Source organism: Rhinatrema bivittatum, chromosome 9 (genome assembly GCF_901001135.1).
Source record: "Rhinatrema bivittatum chromosome 9, aRhiBiv1.1, whole genome shotgun sequence".
NCBI lineage: Eukaryota > Metazoa > Chordata > Amphibia > Gymnophiona > Rhinatrematidae > Rhinatrema > Rhinatrema bivittatum.
The window spans coordinates 222,264,450-222,283,501 of record NC_042623.1 but is presented as its reverse complement, the minus strand read 5'-3'; the positions used below and the strand labels follow the sequence as shown (position 1 = coordinate 222,283,501).

Genomic DNA, 19,052 nt, shown 5'->3' with positions numbered 1-19,052 from the left:
CAGGTTCTTAAATTCCTCTGTGGTCTAGATAGAGTAGGGGGATTTAATTATTTTTTTCTTTTCCACCAATAGCTAGCCAAGTTCCAATAAGCCTTCAAGGACATACACTAAGGGCCAGATTTTCAAAAGGTTACGTGCGCTGGGCCTATTTTCAAAAGACCCGGCGACGTGCGTAAATCCCTGGGATGCGTGTAAGACCCGGGGCTTTACTAAAAGGGACGGGGGCGGGGCGGGGTCAGGCTTGCTGTTTGTTCTTTTTTTTTTTTTTCTTTTATTATTTTGCTCCGTTTAATATTTGATTGTAAAGCCTGTTGCTGCATTACTGTTTGCTGTAAACTGAGGTGATGTGCTGCACGTGCCGCGGTATATAAAAAATCTCCAAATAAATAAAATAAATAAACAAGGGGAAATCTGAAATCTTGAATATTAATCTCTCACCAGACCAGTCGGGGGCGAATGAAATCTGCCTTCCCCCTTTTAATGGGCTCGAGATCATATTAAAAACTTGGGAGTTCATGTAGGTCCTGATTGGTACTCATTGTTTAAGGATAATTATATCCCATTGATGGATAGAACAGTATGAGATTCAGAACTATGGTTCTGAATCTCCTGGTTTGGGAGGATAGCCATGATGAAAATGACTTAATTCCATCTTGGCAATAATCTCTTCCAAACATTGCCTGTAGCCATGTTGCAACAGAAGATATTTGGTTTCATCTGGAAGCAGTGTCCTCACAGAGTAGCAAGGGGGATGTTATATAGATGGAAGGATTAAGGGGGCCTTATGGTCCCTAAATTTAAACATTATTATGTAGCTGCTCAGATAAAAGGGGTTTGGGGTGACATCACAAGGGGGAAACTAAGAAGTGGAGTACCATGGAGCAGAATATTATGGGATCTTAATTCCTCCTACTCTGAGTTATTTGTAAACCGGCGTGATGTGTCCTACGAATGTCGGTATATTAAAAATCTATTAAATAAATAAATAAATCTTGTCCACTGGCTTTTCTCTTGTGGTATCCTAGACAGAGGGTGCTGGAGAAGGATAACTAATCCAGTCATAGTCTACCTGTGTAAGCTTTGTGAAATATATAAAACTTTATTAACTGGACTTAGGGATTTCTCTCCTTTAACACCATTGGGGTCAGTCTGTGTGTCAGGCTAACAGATGATCTGTTTATGAAATGGAAGCCCTGGGCCAAAATGGGACTGGAGAGATTGGGTCAGCTATATTGTCAAGGAAATATTCTTCCTTTTGAGGATCTAATAGGTCTATTTGGACTGACAGAGAAGACCTTCAGGTTAAACATTTTTTAGCTGATAAATTAATAACAGCAGGGGTAGCAAGATCATTATTGCCTTTTGAAAGTTTGTTCAAAACTGGCCCATATCCAATAACCAGACCCAAACATATTAGTGAATGGGAAAAGGATTTGGGAGTAGAATTAGAAGATAAACTACCAGGAGCTGAATATTAGTATTGATAGTAGAAAATGGATACAAGATTTTGTATTATTGGTACCTAACACTCAGTAAGCTACATAAAATATATTCTTCGGTGCTAGAAATATTCTGGTAGGGCTGTGGGAAAATCCAGAATTTCTGGAAAATGGTAATGAAAATACTAAATGATGCAAGTGTCACTGTTCCACTTGATTTTATTTATTTATTTATTTATTTATTTATTTATTTAAGGATTTATATACCGGAGGTTCCTGTATAATATACATATCACCCCGGTTTACAATGAACAGTAACTATCGCTTCAAGTTAGCGGTTTACAATGAACATGGTTAATGATCCCAGGATATTCATACTATCCATATTCCCAAATGAATGGCCCCCAAAAAGTTGAACTCAATGATACAGATAATTCTAGCAGCCAGATGTGAAATAGCTGCTGATATTCCAACCTTGAACTCATTTCAGTGAAGACTATCTAATGTTTATTATATGGGTAGATTTACAGCAATGTGAAATGATACCATGAGTAATTTACAAACGTTATGGGCACCATATGAGGCTTGGATATCTGGTTGTAATTGATTGAGTCCTAGTCATTTTATAACCTGCCATTGATTTTATTGGAATATCTATTACTAGTTGATACCCATGTTAACCATTGTAAAAGAGTCTAATGGTGGGGGGTGGGAGGAAATGGTTGAATTACAACTGTATTGAACCCTGTGCAGATGTTTAAAATTTTTGTGTATAATTCTTGCTTGAGGTTAATAACATTGTAATGGTTCATTCTAAACTATAAATAAAAATAAATAAATAAAATGGAGCGGAATGAGAATGCTTCTCCTAGCACTCCTTGCAGCGAGACAGAAGACATTCAGGAAGAATGGCCATATACAGGACCTCACCTAAGCGGATCCCAGTTTCTGGGAAACTAGAGAAGTTAAATGATATTCTGCAATATTTTTCTGATAAAATTAAGAGATATGCACCAAACCATACTTTTGTTGGATTTGCTTACTATTAGGCAATGTCGACTCCAAAATGCGGGATAGAGAACCTTTTTGATTACAGGTCTAATGCTATGGAACTCTGTGCCATATGAGCTGTGTTGTGAAACAGACTATTTAAAATTTTTAAAAAAAATCTTTAGGCCTTGCTTTTTAATCAAGCAATCAAATGATATATCTTACTGTATGTTTTTGAATTGTGTTTTATGTGTTGTGTTATGTTTGTCTGTTTATTTATTTAAGAACTTTTCTATACCGGTATTTGTGGGTATATCATATCGGTTTACAGATAATTTAACGTATTACAGGGAACAAAGGTAGGGGAAACAAGAGAACGATAGAGGAACCAAAGAACAAAGGGGGTGAGGAGGGGTAAAATGGAATAATAGGAGAAACTAATATGAACGACGAAGCTAGGGGAAGGTAACACGGGAAAAAGGGTACTAAAATACACAGGGGAAGAGGATTCAGACAAAAAGTGGCATAACTAATAAATAACAGTTAGATGGTACAGGGGTAACAAGGCATAGAAAATACTGAAAAACGGGACCAAAATATACTGAGTACAAGGCGTAAGAAATACTGAAATACAAGATGTAAAATATACTGAAATTCAAGGTATAAAATATACTGAAATACAGGGGGAATAAAGTACAGGACTAAAAATGGATAATATAAAATAAGGTGAATCTAGTAAAAAAGGCAAAAGATAAACTGAAATACATGAGAGAGAATTTACAGGACTAACACTGGATGATATAAGATGAATACAGAAACTATATAAAATATGACAAATACAACTATATAAAATTTGAATACAGTGAAATAATGGGGACGAGGATCGGAAGTAAAGGGGTCCCATGGGGAAGGTGGGAGAGGAAGCAAGAAGAATAGAGGGAAGGAAGGGGGGGAAATGGACTCTATTCAGGGTATGCCTGTTTGAAAAGCCATGTCTTAAGCTTTTTCTTAAATTTTTGAGAACATGGCTCTAAGCGGAGATCGGGGGGCATGGAATTCCAGAGGGACAGGCCTGCCAAGGATAGGGCTCGTTCTTTAGTAGAAGATCCAGATTTGTAATTTGCATTGAGCAATAGTCATTGTAAGTTGTGGAATATGTTTTATTAGATAAAATAAATAGATCTTGGTGGGTAATATGCTGAACTTTTTGTAATGTGTGGAATATGGATGTATGCTAGTGACAAGCTGTTACCTTGTTTCTGTTTCCCCCATCCCCAACTTTCTTTCTTCAGCAAGGTCAGAGCGAGGGAATTGCAAACAGTGTGACCAGCCAGAAGAACATGGTACGGCTGGAAGGACTGCTGCCCAATGCTTTGTACGTTGTACAAGTGCGGGCTCGTACTGTGGCCGGCTATGGCAAATACAGCCTTGCTGTGGAGTTCCAGACACCTCTGGAAGATGGTAGGTCATAGCATAGCCTGAATACCACACTTTTCATAGTGCATGTACTTTATCTCTCATCAGAAATAATGAGACTGTCGACCATGCTACTGCAATGGCCTTCTTTCCAGAGAGATCTTGAACATAAGACCTAAGTTGACAGTCATTTAAGAATTAATCTCCAGTTGCCTTTTCTACTGACTTTTGCAACATTCTTTCTCCCTTTCTCTCCGACTCTTACTTCCTCTCAGACTCTAGCTCAGACTCAGAAAATTGGTATGACAATGTGAACACAAATTGCCAAAGAATAAACATAGAGGTAAATTTTCAAAGACCTAGTGTCAAGATTCGCAGCTTGTGGATCAGTCCCGTGAGCCGCTGCACCTACACCTGACACTGCTTGGACCATGCAGGCTCCAGCCCTGCTGGTGGCTCCGATGCCACTCCCCGACGCCATGCTTCTGCTCCTCCCTGCAGTGCATCTTTAAGAGTCCATGGAGGCTATTCCAACTTGCCTTCACTGCGGTGAGTTCGGAGCTGTTCCTGACCTGCGGGCTGAGGGAGGAAAGGACGCCGGCTTGACCGACGTCAGAGGGCGGCGCCGGAAGACCTGTGAAAAGGCGCCTCCCGAGAGAGTTCCCCTGAGGCTATTCCAACTTGCCTTCACTGCGGTGAGTTCGGAGCTGTTCCTGACCTGCGGGCTGAGGGAGGAAAGGACGCCGGCTTGACCGACGTCAGAGGGCGGCGCCGGAAGACCTGTGAAAAGGCGCCTCCCGAGAGAGTTCCCCTGAGGCTATTCCAACTTGCCTTCACTGCGGTGAGTTCGGAGCTGTTTCCTGACCTGCGGGCTGAGGGAGGAAAGGACGCCGGCTTGACCGACGTCAGAGGGCGGCGCCGGAAGACCTGTGAAAAGGCGCCTCCCGAGAGAGTTCCCCTGAGGCTATTCCAACTTGCCTTCACTGCGGTGAGTTCGGAGCTGTTCCTGACCTGCGGGCTGAGGGAGGAAAGGACGCCGGCTTGACCGACGTCAGAGGGCGGCGCCGGAAGACCTGTGAAAAGGCACCTCCCTCTCGGCGCGTCGTCGAATCGGCGCGTCGTCGAAGCCGCGCGCGTCCAAGGGGCGCGCGCGACTTTGCCCGACTTCGCCCGATTTGTGGAGATAACTTTGTTACATTGGATAGAGGAAAGTGCTACATAAGCAAGAATTGATTTTGCAGTCGAAGTAATTTAAATCTATGCCGGCGAAGAGAAAGGGTAGGGTGCGGATCTTCCCTCCGGAACCAACCCTATCCACCTCCACGCAGTTAGAAATACAACAATTCTTGACCCAGCTGAGTAAGCAAGGAGCTGATGAAGCCGTTGGAAATCCCCAAGGAGGAGAAATGGGGATTTCCCGTGAAGAGGCGTCCTTAAGTCCGGATGCCAGAACACCACCGGTACAACGTGCATATGAGGAACAGGCTGCTCATCTGCCTGCCCCAACTGGGGATAGAACAAATGAGCAAGAGGGAGCCTCATCTTCAATTTTGATGCAGGAAATTGTCAGGCCAGAAAAGGTGACTCTTGAAGCGATTTGGGATGCTGTAAAAAGTTTAAATGGAGCTGTAAACAGATTGGAAACAAAGATGGACTCACTGTCTCTTGAAAATCAGGGTAAGATACAACAAATGAATATTAATATATCAGAGGTATCTAAAAAAGTTAACAAAAATGAGGAAGAATTAAAAATAATACATAAGTTGAATGTCATGGTAGTAAAAGAACAAACTGGTATTTCACATCGTTTAGAAATGATAGAGAATAAGGCTAGGCATTTAAACATACGTATTACTAACTTTCCTCAGGTATTAGGGGAATTGCCTTATATTTCGTTAAAGAAGTATTTAAAGGAAGTCTTATTATTTTCTGAGAATGATTTGCCATCCATTAACACGTGTTACTTTGTGTCCACAAGATCCCCAGTACCTTCAAATTTATCAAACTTTTTGGAGGATTCTTCCTTAGAAGTAATGCATAGAAATACCCTGATAGTTTCTTTTGTTCTAAAGAAAGATATCAGTACCCTAATGAAAAAATATTTCCAAAAATTTCCAACCAGTTTTCACGGCCAAATAGTAAAAATATACCCTGACTTGGCTCCTATCACGAGGTTGAAACGGAAAGAATTTTTGAAATTGCGTCAGAAAGCTATTACCTTGGGTTTTTCTTTCTTTCTAAGATACCCGTGTAAATGTGAGTTAAAGAAAGGGGAAGCTGAATATGTGTTTTTCCAGTTAGAACAATTACATAGTTTTCTTGAAGCTCAACAACAGCCTATAGCATCTACACCATTGCCCAATGAGACACCAAATCTGGGGGTACAATTAAGTGTGTGAAATGGCATGAGTAATAAGTAAATCAGCTGGTAAATATGAATAGCTATCGATAATGTTTTTTGTTTCTTATTAATCTCCTCTATTTTAGATTCCTCATATAGCCTCAATGTTTTTCCTCTAACAGAGAAAGATTAGAGGATACTTTTTTTTTGTCCTTTTTCCTTTCTATATTTGAATATTTGAATATGCAAAAAAATTTTAAGTTTAAATATGTCAGCTATGACAATTTATGGATTAGTTATTTCCGTATAGAAATTGTATATCGAATGTGATTTCAGAAATTGTAAATGTAAATTGGAAGTTAATATTTTTGATTGTGTATTTAATATTGGAAAACTGAAAATAAAGATTTAAAAAAAAAAAAAAAAAAAGAGTCCATGGTCGGAAATGGCCCTAGTGCCCTAGGATGACATCAGCAGTTCTGCCCTATATAAGGGCTCCACTGGACCCCCCTGCCTCACCTCATCACTAGGTCTCCTGCATTGCAGTGCGTGTTGTCAGCATTCCTGATTCCTGTATTCCTGTGCCTTGTCTTCTAGCCTTGTCTAGTTCTTCCTTGCCCGCCAGCCTGGCCTTGTCCACCAGCCTAGCCTCGTCCTGCTTTGTTCTGTCCTGTCTGTCTCATCCAGTGTCTCCCCTCATCCAGTGTCTCCCTTGGCCTGACTCTTCGGATCTTGACCTCTTGCTTGAACCTGACCATGACTTCAAAGGGGCGTGGGATAAACACTGTGGATCCATAATGTCTAGAGGACATGAATGAAGAGTGGGTGGCTCGCGGGAATGACGGCTACTACCTGGAGATAATACCCTTATTCAATAAACATACACACGGTTAATGCGACTCCAACATTGCTCTAAGCTTCAACAGCAAGAGGAAATGTGGAAAAAAGGATTTGCATTCACAAAAAAGCAGCTTGTTAGGGTGGTTACTACCCCAAACCAAATAAGCCTGATACTTCACTTTCAATGCATATCCAGCATAGCTCTCGGCTTCAACGGCAGGGGAGAAAGACTGATACTTCACGCCTATCCAGCATAGCTCTCTGCTTCAATGGCAGGGGAGAAAGTCTGATACTTCACTTTCAATGCATATCCAGCATAACTCTCTGCTTCAACAGCAGGAGAGAAAGACTGATACTTCACTTTCAATGCATATTCAGCATAGCTCTCTGCTTCAACGGCAGGGGGAATGAAGAAAAGTGGATCTATATACAGACAACAACCAACAAGGACTGAATTACAAAGTCTGGGTAAACAAATAAGCATGGGTGTAGCTTGCTTATTGCGGCAGTTACTACCCCTAACTAATTAAGCTAGATATTTCACTTAGATGCAGTTCCAACACTGCTCTCTACATTAATGGTGGGGGTAGAAGGGAAATAGAACCAAAGGTTACTAAGAGCCAAGAGTAAGAGATAAGTATGAGAAAAAAAAAGTGCGAAACTTGCTGGCAGACTGGATGGGCCGTTTGGTCTTCTTCTGCCGTCATTTCTATGTTTCTATGATTGCCTGCCACCTGAACCTGACCATTTTTGTTAGCTGCCTGCCCTGACCTTGGCCTATTCTCTGACTTTGTTAGTTTGTTGCCTGCCCTGAACCTTTTGTACCGTCGGACTTTAATTATCTTAAGAACATAAGAAATTGCCATGCTGGGTCAGACCAAGGGTCCATCAAGCCCAGCATCCTGTTTCCAACAGAGGCCAAAACCAGGCCACAAGAACCTGGCAATTACCCAAACACTAAGAAGATCCCATGCTACTAATGCAATTAATAGCAGTGGCTATTCCCTAAGTAAAATTGATTAATAGCCATTAATGGACTTCTCTTCCAAGAACTTATCCAAACCTTTTTTGAACCCAGCTACACTAACTGCACTAACCACATCCTCTGGCAACAAATTCCAGAGTTTAATTGTGCGTTGAGTGAGAGAGAATTTTCTCCGATTAGTCTTAAATGTGCTACTTGCTAACTTCATGGAATGCCCCCTAGTCTTTCTATTATTCGAAAGTGAAAATAACCGAGTCACATCTACTCGTTCAAGACCTCTCATGATCTTAAAGACCTCTATCATATTCCCCCTCAGCCGTCTCTTCTCCAAGCTGAACAGCCCTAACCTCTTCAGCCTTTCCTCAAAGGGAAGCTGTTCCATCCCCTTTATCATTTTGGTTGCCCTTCTCTGTACCTTCTCCATCGCAACTATATCTTTTTTGAGGTGCAGCGACCAGAATTGTACACAGTATTCAAGGTGTGGTCTCCCCATGGAGCAATATAGAGGCATTATTTCATTTTCCGTTCTATTAACCATTCCCTTCCTAATAATTCCTAACATTCTATTTGCTTTTTTGACTGCTGCAGCACACTGAGCTGACGATTTTAAGGTATTATCCACTATGATGCCTAGAACTTTTTCCTGGGTGGTAGCTCCTAATATGGAACCTAGCATCGTGTAACTACAGAAATGGTTATTTTTCCCTATATTCAACACCTTGCACTTGTCTACATTAAATTTCATCTGCCATTTGGATGCCCAATCTTCCAGTCTTGCAAGGTCCTCCTATAATGTATCACAGTCTGCTTGTGATTTAACTACTCTGAATAATTTTGTATCATCCGCAGATTTGATAACCTCACTCGTATTCCTTTCCAGATCATTTATATATATATATATATATTGAAAAGCACCGCTCCAAGTACAGATCCCTGAGGCACTCCACTGTTTACCCTTTTCCACTGAGAAAATTGACCATTTAATCCTACTCTCTGTTTCCTGTCTTTTAACCAGCTTGTAATCCATCGCCTGGACATCGCCTCCTATCCCATGACTTTTTAGTTTTTGTAGAACCCTCTCATGAGGGACTTTGTCAAATGCCTTCTGAAAATCCAAATACACTACATCTACTGGTTCACCTTTATCCACATGTTTATTAATCCCTTCAAAAAAATGAAGCAGATTTGTTAGGCAAGACTTCCCTTGGGTAAATCCATGTTGACTATGTTCCATTAAATCATGTCTTTCTATATGCTAAGTCTTGTCAGCTGCCAGAACCCGTGGGCGCAACCTGAGGGGGGAGGTGGCTGGTAAAGGTGAAACTCTAGACTGTCCTGCTACTGGGAGTGTTCGCCAGCTGCCAGTATAGGCCTTGTGAGTTCACCCTCGAAGCTGCATCAACTACACTGCTCATATGTTCACTACTCTTCAGTTTGCTGAGGCCATGAGCTCAGTGGACTCGTCTCAAGTATCTGCCATCTCTGGACTGGCGATGGAGAAGGTACAGAGAAGGGCTACCAAAATAAGGGGAATGGAACAGCTCCCCTATAAGGAAAGACTAAAGAGGTTAGGTGCCCTATTTCTGTTTCCATTTCTCCTGTATTGTACTATATGCAGAGTGACTATTTGGGGTTTCCACTCCAGTTTCTGTCTTCATATTTGTAATTGTAGTCTTTCTATACTTGGTGAAGGTCGTTCTTGTGTGTATGACTAAGGTGAGGTATTTAACTAGCATGTTGGCTAGTAAAATACCTCACCTTATTTGTTGTGTTTTCTCAATAGGTCATGCATTGGTGGTGAACTGCTGTCTTTTTATAAGTAGGGCTGTTGCGCCTGGTAGTAGAGGGAGTTATTGAAATAAAACTAGAATATCTTTCTGTAAGGTGAGTTGTACGGGAAATGTTCTGCCTTATACCTATTGCTGAGGGTTTGGGGGGGAGGGCGGTGTTCCTGTGGATGCAAAGTGTACATTTACATTTAGCCTTTCGACTGTCATGTGTTCAGTGTGTCCCACATCAGGTGTGTCCCGACAGAGAAAAGGTTGAGAACCACTGCCTTAGATCACAGTGAAATTTAAATTGAAAATGTCTGATTTTATTATGTCATCAAAATTAAGCTTCTAAGAAGCTCCAAATGACAATCCTAAATTATCACTGCTTCTGAGCTCGCCGTCTGATCCAGTTTGCACCCCCCTTTCTCTCTGACCCTGTCTATACCCTCACATTTCTCTCTATCTCTTATCACCCTCTTACTAAGGATAATCATTAATGGTAACCATTTAAATTACTGAAATTTAACTGTTTAACCATGTAAATGATGAATATATTGAAGACTCTGTTCCCCTTGCTCCGTCCCTCCCCTAACTTGCCAGTGTACTTCCTGCTCTGCCTAATTGCAGGCAGCCTGTCTCAGCCACACAGAGCGACCGATGCAATACAGTGTGCTCAGCCGAGCGCATTGTATAACCCACATTTGGACGCGGGTTAAATAGGCGCTAATCCTACCCCTAATGCAATAGGGGGATTTCCTAGCGTGTAGCAGATGGACTCAGAACCAATGGGTATAGTGTACTCGTGCTAGCAGTTGGAGACGGATCAGATTTCAATCTGACGTCAGCCCCTAGTACATATACCCCTGCAGGAAGTGCAGATCCTCAGTATTTTCCGTCTCCAAAGCAGTTAGGAGCTATCTCACGCTCGCTGAGCGTTCTACCAAATTTTAAAGAAAATTTCCTACCTGAAGACGAGCCCCGCACTCCTGCGGTGATACCCTCGGGTCCCTCCCCCAGTTGAGTTTCCCGAGGTGATTTCTGTGGTCCCTTGGAGGTAAGAGCCTCGGTCCGGTGGCCGAATCGCGGCAGGGACCTAGCCCCCGAGTGAGAAGGGCTCGGGCGCGGCATAGAGGCAGCCTCGGTCCGGAGCCGTTAGCGGCGAGGACTTAGCCCCCGAGCGAGACGATTCGGGCGCGGCTTAGAGGCAGCGGGTGCACCCTCAAAAGCAGCGGTGAAGGTAGTTGCCCTCTCCCTCCGCAGCCGGAGACCGCCCAGGACGAGACCGGAAAGCGCCAAAGATAAGGTAAGGTAGAAATCTTTACTTGTGCCGGTCTCCGAGGATTGAGGACGAGCGCAGGCCATCGGCCGAAGCCAGCGCCACGGGTTGATCCACCTAGCAGGCCAGACCCGGCATTTCAAGGGCTTCCCACATGGAGACCCTCCGAGGTAGTCGCCTCTTGCCGCATGGTCGCCGTCGCCATCTTGGCTAATATCGCCGTTTTCATCAACCGCCGGCCGAGCGCACAAAAAATTACCTGTGCGCACAAACCTACTCCTGCGCCTAAGTTACACGCACAAGAACACTCAGACGCATAAGCGGCACGCACAAGTCCAGTTGCACGGACTACGCGCACTCGACTACCGGCGCGCACGTCCGGGGCTAAGCGCACAGATAGGCGCACAACCCGATTTAAGCGCACTAATATGCGCTCAAGTCCACACACGTGACCAGGCGCTCCGGAGTGTAACATGTACGCGCAGGCAACTTCGCCGCCGCCAAGATCTGAAGTAAAATCCCTGGGCCTCTGCTCATCATGCCACCTCAGGGCCGCCCAGAGCCAGGAAGCCAACGCTCTATGCACCCAATGCGAGGAGGCCCTGGGAGAGCCACCACAAGCTCAGACTCGCCCAGGGCCGAGGACTAGCTCTTCAGGGGGCTCCCTGGAGCTAGCAACCCCCAGCGGGACCCCCTCCCAGCCGGAGGCTCCCAGGGAAACAGCGCCACTCAATGTGGACCCCTCGTCTATTTCTTGGGTGGAACTCTTCAAGGGGATTCACGCCTTTATCCGGATGCAAACGGACTCCCGGGCGGACCAACCACATACGTCGCAGGAGGACCCCTATGCCCCAGGCCCCTCAAGACCCAGGCATAGCCCATTACCGCCAAGTAGTCCTACCTTCGAGGGCATGGACTTCTCAGAAGACGAAGCCGAACCTCTAGAAGAAGGAGAACTCCCCCCGGGGACAGAACCCCACCGAACCATGAGGCGGTTCTTCACAAGGGAGGAGCTCCCGGACCTGGTCTCCCAATGCCTGGCAGAACTAGCAATCCCGGTTTCAGAAACCCAGGGGGATCCCGAGGAGAACCCATTTCTGGAAGGCCTTCGACAGACCTCCCGTCATTTCCCGCTCTTGCGAGCCGCGCAACAACTTATTGACTTGGAATGGAACACCCCAGAGGCTGCCTTTAAAGGGGGAAGGGCCTTGGCCAGTTTGTACCCCCTGGACCCAGCAACCAAAGACATGCTCGCTTGCCCAAGAGTGGACGCCATGGTCTGCGCAGTCTCCAAGCGCACCACCACCCGGTGGAAGGAGGAGCAGCCCTCAAGGACACGCATGACCGACGGCTGGAAGCTATGCTTAAGCAGTCATTCGACATGGCCTCTATTTCTCTTCAGATTGCGGCCTGCTGCACCTTGGTGACACGTGCCTGCTTATCTCAGGCCAGGAATGGCACACCCGGGAGATATCCTTGACCCAGCGCTATCCTTTCTAACGGACGCAGCCTCAGACCTCGTACGCACAGCGGCCAGAGGAGTATCATCGGCAGTGGCGGCCAGGAGACAGCTCTGGCTCAGAAGCTGGTCGGCCGACCCATCTTCCAAAACACGCCTCACAAGAATGCCATTCAAAGGATCACTTCTGTTTGGCAGCGATTTAGAAAAGGTGGCGGGCAAGTGGGGCGAATCCCCAGTACCGCGCCTTCCGGAAGACAAGTCAAGGAGAGTCCAGCGACAGCCTTCCAGGACCTCCAGGGGCAGAAGCTCACAGCGCTTCAACCCATACAGGAGCAGCTACCAGGCACCCCGCCCTCCGGGCAGGAACCAGTCCTTTCGGAGCAAGCACAACAAGAGGGGAAACAGCTCGGGCTCAGGGCCCGGCCACGCTCCGCAATGAGAATCAGCCGACCCATCCAAGGGAAGCCATAGGGGGCAGACAGGCCCTATTCTACCAAAGATGGGTCGAGAGAACTCGGACAAGTGGGTCCTAGCCATCATCCGGGAAGGGTACTACCTGGACTTCATACGCACCCCCCCCGGACAAGTTTGTGGAGTCTCCCTGCCACGACCCCACCAAAAAGGCGGCAGTGGAAGTTACACTGACCAGGCTACTGAACCTCGAGGCCATAACTCCGGTACCTCCTCAGGAGATAAACTCTGGTCATTATTCCATATATTTTCTCGTTCCCAAGAAAGAGGGAACATTCCGACCAATTCTGGACCTCAAATCCGTAAACCGATACCTGAAGGTCCCCTGCTTCCGCATGGAAACCCTGAGATCCGTAATAAAGGCAATACAGCTGGGAGAGTTCCTCACCTCCCTGGACCTGTCAGAGGCGTACCTGCACATCCCAATTCATCAGGAACACCAGCGTTACCCTACGTTTCAAGATCCTGGGCCAATCACCTAAAGTTCCGGGCCCTACCCTTCGGGCTAGCCACAGCACCACGGACATTCACCAAGGTGATAGTGGTAGTGGCGGCAATACTGCAGAAGGAAGGAGTCCTCGTACACCCTTACTTGGACGACTGGCTGATCAGGGCAAAGTCACCAGATGAAAGCATCCAATCAACCAACAGAGTCAAGTCTCTATTGGAGAGCCTCAGATGGGTGGTCAACACGAACAAGAGTTCCCTGCAGCTCTCGCAATCGTTGGAGTACCTGGGGGTCCACTTCGACACCAAGGAAGACAAAGTCAGCCTGACTCCCACAAGGAGATCAAACTGTGGAACCGGTTGCAATCCTTGATGAGCGATCCTCGCCCCTCGGCATGGGATTACCTGCAGGCCCTAGGGCTGATGGCATCCACACTGGAAGTGGTCCCCTGGGCGAGGGCCCACATGAGGCCTCAACAACACTCACTGCTGTCCCGTTGGAACCCACGGTCACACAATTACACCATACGCTTACCTCTCCCTGGTACAGTCCGGACCAAACTACGCTGGTGGCTGCAGCCCAGCCACATGAACAGAGGCTCAAGACTGTCATCCCCAACCTGGACTCTGCTAACGACAGACGCCAGTCTAGGGGGATGGGGAGCACACTGCGAGGAAACTAACCGCCCAGGGCAGTGGAACGCAGAAGAAGAGGACGAGGAAATCAATCGCCCTAGAGCGCGGGCAAGTCAGACCTCGCCTGCCTGTGGTTCGCCTCAAAGACTCCGAGGCAAAGCGGTCCAGAGTGATGTCCGACAACACACAACGGTTGCCTCCTTCAACAGGCAAGGGGGGAACCAGAAGCCCAACAGTTATCACTGGAGAAAACCCACTGATGGCATGGCGGAAGCAAATCTACAGGAGGATTCCTGCCGCCACATCGCCGGAAAGGACAACATCACAGCGGACTTCCTCAGCAGAGAAAGTCTAGTCCAGGAGAATGGAAGCTTTCTCCCGCCGCCTCCGGATGATAGTAAACCAGTGGGGAACATGGGAAATGGACCTCCTGGCGAACAGAACCAACGCCCAAGTACCCAGATACTTCAGCCGCAAGCGGGATCTACAATCCCAAGGGATCGATGCCCTGGTGCAAACCTGGCCACAGGGCACCCTACTATACGCCTTCCCGCTGTGGCCCCTTTTGGGCACAATGATTCACAAGATACAGCTACACAAGGGACTAGTTCTTCTTGTGGCCCCGGATTGGCCAAGAAGACCGTGATATGCAGACATGAGAAGACTGCTGGCAGGGAACCCTCTAGCCCTGCCCTCTCTCAGAGACCTGCTTCAACAAGGTCCGATCATCCACGAGGACCCGACTCAATTCTCTCTTATGGTCTGGCCATTGAGAGGGCTCGCCTGAAGAAGAGCGGATACTCGGGGGCTGTAATAGACACCCTCCTCCGAGCACGCAAGTTCTCCACATCGCTAACATACATAAGGATCTGGAGAATATTTGAGGCCTGGTGTGAAGATCACGACATCAAGGCATGCTCACTTAAAGTTCCCGTGATGCTGGAGTTCCTACAGAGCGGACTTCAGAAAGGACTGTCCCTCAATTCCATTAAGGTACAGGTGGCAGCACTGGCATGCTTCAGCACCAGGGACAACAGTGATAGCCTAGCCTCTCACCCGGATGTGTCACGTTTCCTGAGAGGAGTCAAACACATTCGTCCACCGCTGAAGTGGCCGGTGCCTCTGTGGAACCTCAACCTCGTCCTGAACTTCCTATCTGGATCCACCTTCAGACCTCTTTGAGGCCTAACACTCCGTCAGCTGACCCTGAAGATTGTCTTCCTCCTGGCAGTTTGCTCAGCGCGATGCATCTCTGAACTACAAGCACTGTCTTGCCATGAGACCTTCCTTAGGTTCACCCCCAGGATCCATCCAGCTGCGCACGGTACCTTCATTCCTTCCAAAGTGGTCTCTCCACTTCCATCTTGAACCAGACCATATCGCTCCCCTCGGCGGGAGCCCTGGAGAATTCGGAAGAAAGAATCTGTAACCCGTGTCACCTCAACGTTGGCAAAATCCTCTTCAGATACCAGGAAATGTCAGAACCCATACGGAAGACGGACCACCCTTTTCGTCCTTCACAGCGGGAAAAGACTACCATAGCCGCTGGATCAAGGAGTTATCAAGGCGGCCTATGTAGAAGCAGGGAAATCTCCACCTCTACAGGTCAAGGCCCATTCAACCAGAGCCCAGGCCAGCGTCCTGGGCAGAGAAACAAGAATGATGTCGCCTGCCGAGTTCTGCAGGGTGGCGACATGGTCCTCCATCCATACCTTCTCCAGATTCTACACGTCTGGATGTTCAGGCGCGGGAGGACATGGCATTCGCAAGGGCAATACTAAGTGGGTCACAGGCAGCCTCCCACCCGGTTCGGAAAGTAGCTTTTATACATCCAATTGGTTCTGAGTCCATCTGCTACTACGACATCGCTAGGAAATGGAGAATTACTTACCTGATAATTTCGTTTTCCTTAGTGTAAACAGATGGGCTCAGCAGCCCGCCCTTGGCTGCCATCACACATGGTATTGCAAATGATTCAAGGTAAGCCTCCTTTCGTTTACCTAGGTCTCCACCCGGCTGGGTGTCGACGCTTTCCGGTTGAGCTCCCTGGCGGTCTCCAGCTATACTCAATCGACCAGTTCAAATTATTCCAGTTAATCAAGTTATAACGTTTATATAGTTACGAAGTTATACAAGTTAATCAAATTAACCAATCGGTCAGTCAAACATATATCCACAATGCTTTGCAACGAAGAATACTGAGGATCTGCACTTCCTGCAGGGGTATATGTACTAGGGGCTGACGTCAGATTGAAATCTGATCCGTCTCCAACTGCTAGCACGAGTATACTATACCCCATTGGTTCTGAGTCCATCTGTCTACACTAAGGAAAACGAAATTATCAGGTAAGTAATTTCTCCATTAGCGCCTATTTAATGCGTGTCCGACGCGGCGTGAATGCGATAGAGCTCATCACATGCAAATGCATGTGAATGAGGCTATTACTCATTCACTCCGCATTAAAAAAAAAAAAAAAGTGTGGAGCAGGCGTTAATAGCTGAGCGCATGTAAAAAAAAAAAAAGAAAGAAAAAAAAATACCTCTGCAGACCGCTGAGTTATGAAGACTGACGCTGAGTTTATCGACGTCCATTTTCATTACTGGCAGACGGCTGGTTATGAAAACCAATGCCGAGTTTACCGGCGTCGTTTTTTGTAACCGGCAGCCATGGCGGGGGTCACGTTAGCAAGGAGGCGCTAAGGTCGCGACCCTAGCGCCTCCTTGCTAGCGCGACCCCCCTAATTTGCTTATAGCATGGCCCCCCCATGCGCACATTAAGAAAGCAGGCGCTGACTTTTCAGCACCCGCTTTCCGCGCTGTTTTTTGCATCGGCCTGAGAGAAACATGAAAGTCAGCTGCAGACATTAAATAATCAACTTTCGAAAAAAATCGAAAAAATCAACTTTCGAAAAAATCGTAAATAATCAACTTTCGAATTACCTGGAGGAATATAATATTCTACACCCCTCTCAATATGGATTCCGAAAAGAACACAACCACAGAAACTCTCCTCATCTCACTCCTAGATCAGGTATACATTGGCATTGGCAAAGGACAGTCCTTCCTCCTAGCACTTCCCGATATCTCTGCGGCTTCGACACCGTAAATCATACTACCCTTATAAACCGGTTATCAGACATTGGAATTGCAGGACCCGCCCTCAGATGGTTCGACTCTTTTCTTAATAAAAGACCCTACAAGGTTAAAATCAATAACAAAGAATCCCCTCGCACTAACTCCCATTTGGAGGTACCCCAGGCTCTTCATTATCGCCTACCCTGTTCAATATTTACCTTCTCCCCCTCTGCCATTTTCTCTCAAAATTAAATCTGAAATTTTACATATATGCAGACGATGTTCAAATCTTAATTCCCATATCTAATTCTCTGGATTCTGTTCTCAAACTGTGGGATTCACATCTGCATACAATCAACCTCCACCTCGCAAGCCTTAACCTGGTGCTTAACACTACCAAGACAGAACTCCTCCTCACCCCAGAAGGCAGTCCATTTCATCAACAGCTGCACACTAACACACAATCTCCCATGCAAGAGACCTTGAGTCATTATAGACAGTCATCTGAGTCTAAAGAAATTCATAAACCAAACTACGAAGGAATGCCTTCTACAAGCTGCAAGTACTCAAAAAACTCAAGCCGCTCTTTTCCATAATGATTTCAGATTGGTCCTCCAAGCCATCCTGTTCTCCAAGGTCGATTACTGCAACTCCATCTTGCAAGGTCTTCCTGCTTCTACAACAAAACCCCTCCAGCTGCTTCAAAACGCGGCTGCGAGAATCCTGACGAATACCAATCGGAGAGAACAATCTCTCTATACTAAAAGATCTTCATTGGCTCCAGTAAACTTTAGGATTCTCCATAATATCACTTACAATTATTCACAAGTTGCACGCCACAGGCCCCTCTTGACCTGCTACACCCTCTCAAACTTCACTCCCACGACCAGACCTTTAAGGGAAAGCTTTACATAGGATCCTTACACGTCCCTCCAATCAAAGTGGTGCACCAATCAAACATCAGAGACCGGGTATTCTCTACAATAGGTCCCTCCATCTGGAACACCATGCCACCGGACCTCAGGCAGGAAACCTGTCTTATAACTTTTAAAAAAGAAACTCAAGAACATGGCTTTTCTGTCAAGCCTTTCCTGTTCCTAAGCCAACAGCTGGACTTAGGAACAATTCTAACTCTACTGTGATTCAACAAACACTAAGTTCTCATATACATTATATTGTGGTGGGCTCCTTGTGCCTCCCCCCACACCATCTTCTGTAAAAAGTTAATTATCTCATCTTTGCTCTCCCCCCTTTATTTCCTATCCCCAGTTTTTTGCGCCCCTGTTATAATGTAACTTTTGCTTCTTCAATCTATGTCTCTTGTTAATTGGTTACGGTTAACCGCTTTGTTAGATGTAAACCGAGTAGATTTGATTTGTATCAAGAAAGTCGGTATATAAAAGCCTCAAATAAATAAATAAATAAATAAATAAAATAAAATAGCATACTAAGGATAAAATAGGAAGTCAGTCTCTCTCTCTTCTCTCTCTCTCTCTCTCTTTTTTCCTAGCGTATAGCGGATGGACTCAGGACCAATGGGTATAGTGTACTCCTGTTAGCAGTTGGAGACGGATCAGATTTCAATCTGACGTCAGCCCCTAGTACATATACCCCTGCAGGAAGTGCAGCTCTTCAGTATTTTCCATCTCATAGCAGTTAGGGACTATCTGCACGCTATCACAGAGTTTGAAAACCAAATTCATAGAAGAAAATCGAAATTTAAAGGAGAAACCTACCTGAACACAAGCCCACTCTCCTGCGGTGATACGCTTGGGTCCCTTCCCGAGGTGATTTCTGTGGTCCCTCGGAGGTGAGCCTCGGTCCGGCGGCCAAATCGTGGCGAGGACCTAGCCCCCAATCCTCGGGCGTGGCTGAGAGGCAGCGGGTGCACCCCTCGAGCGC

At 46.1% G+C, this 19,052-nt stretch overlaps 1 protein-coding gene across 3 annotated transcripts in view; it reads left to right on the top strand.

Moving 5' to 3' along the window:
• The window catches only part of EPHB3 (EPH receptor B3), a 549,940-nt gene that overhangs the window by 285,510 nt on the left and 245,378 nt on the right, over positions 1–19,052 (top strand). For all 3 annotated transcript variants that reach the window (XM_029615678.1, XM_029615676.1, XM_029615677.1), the window contains exon 7: positions 3,722–3,890. In XM_029615678.1, coding sequence (XP_029471538.1) covers positions 3,722–3,890 — 169 coding nt within the window. The remainder of the gene's footprint in view (positions 1–3,721; positions 3,891–19,052) is intronic.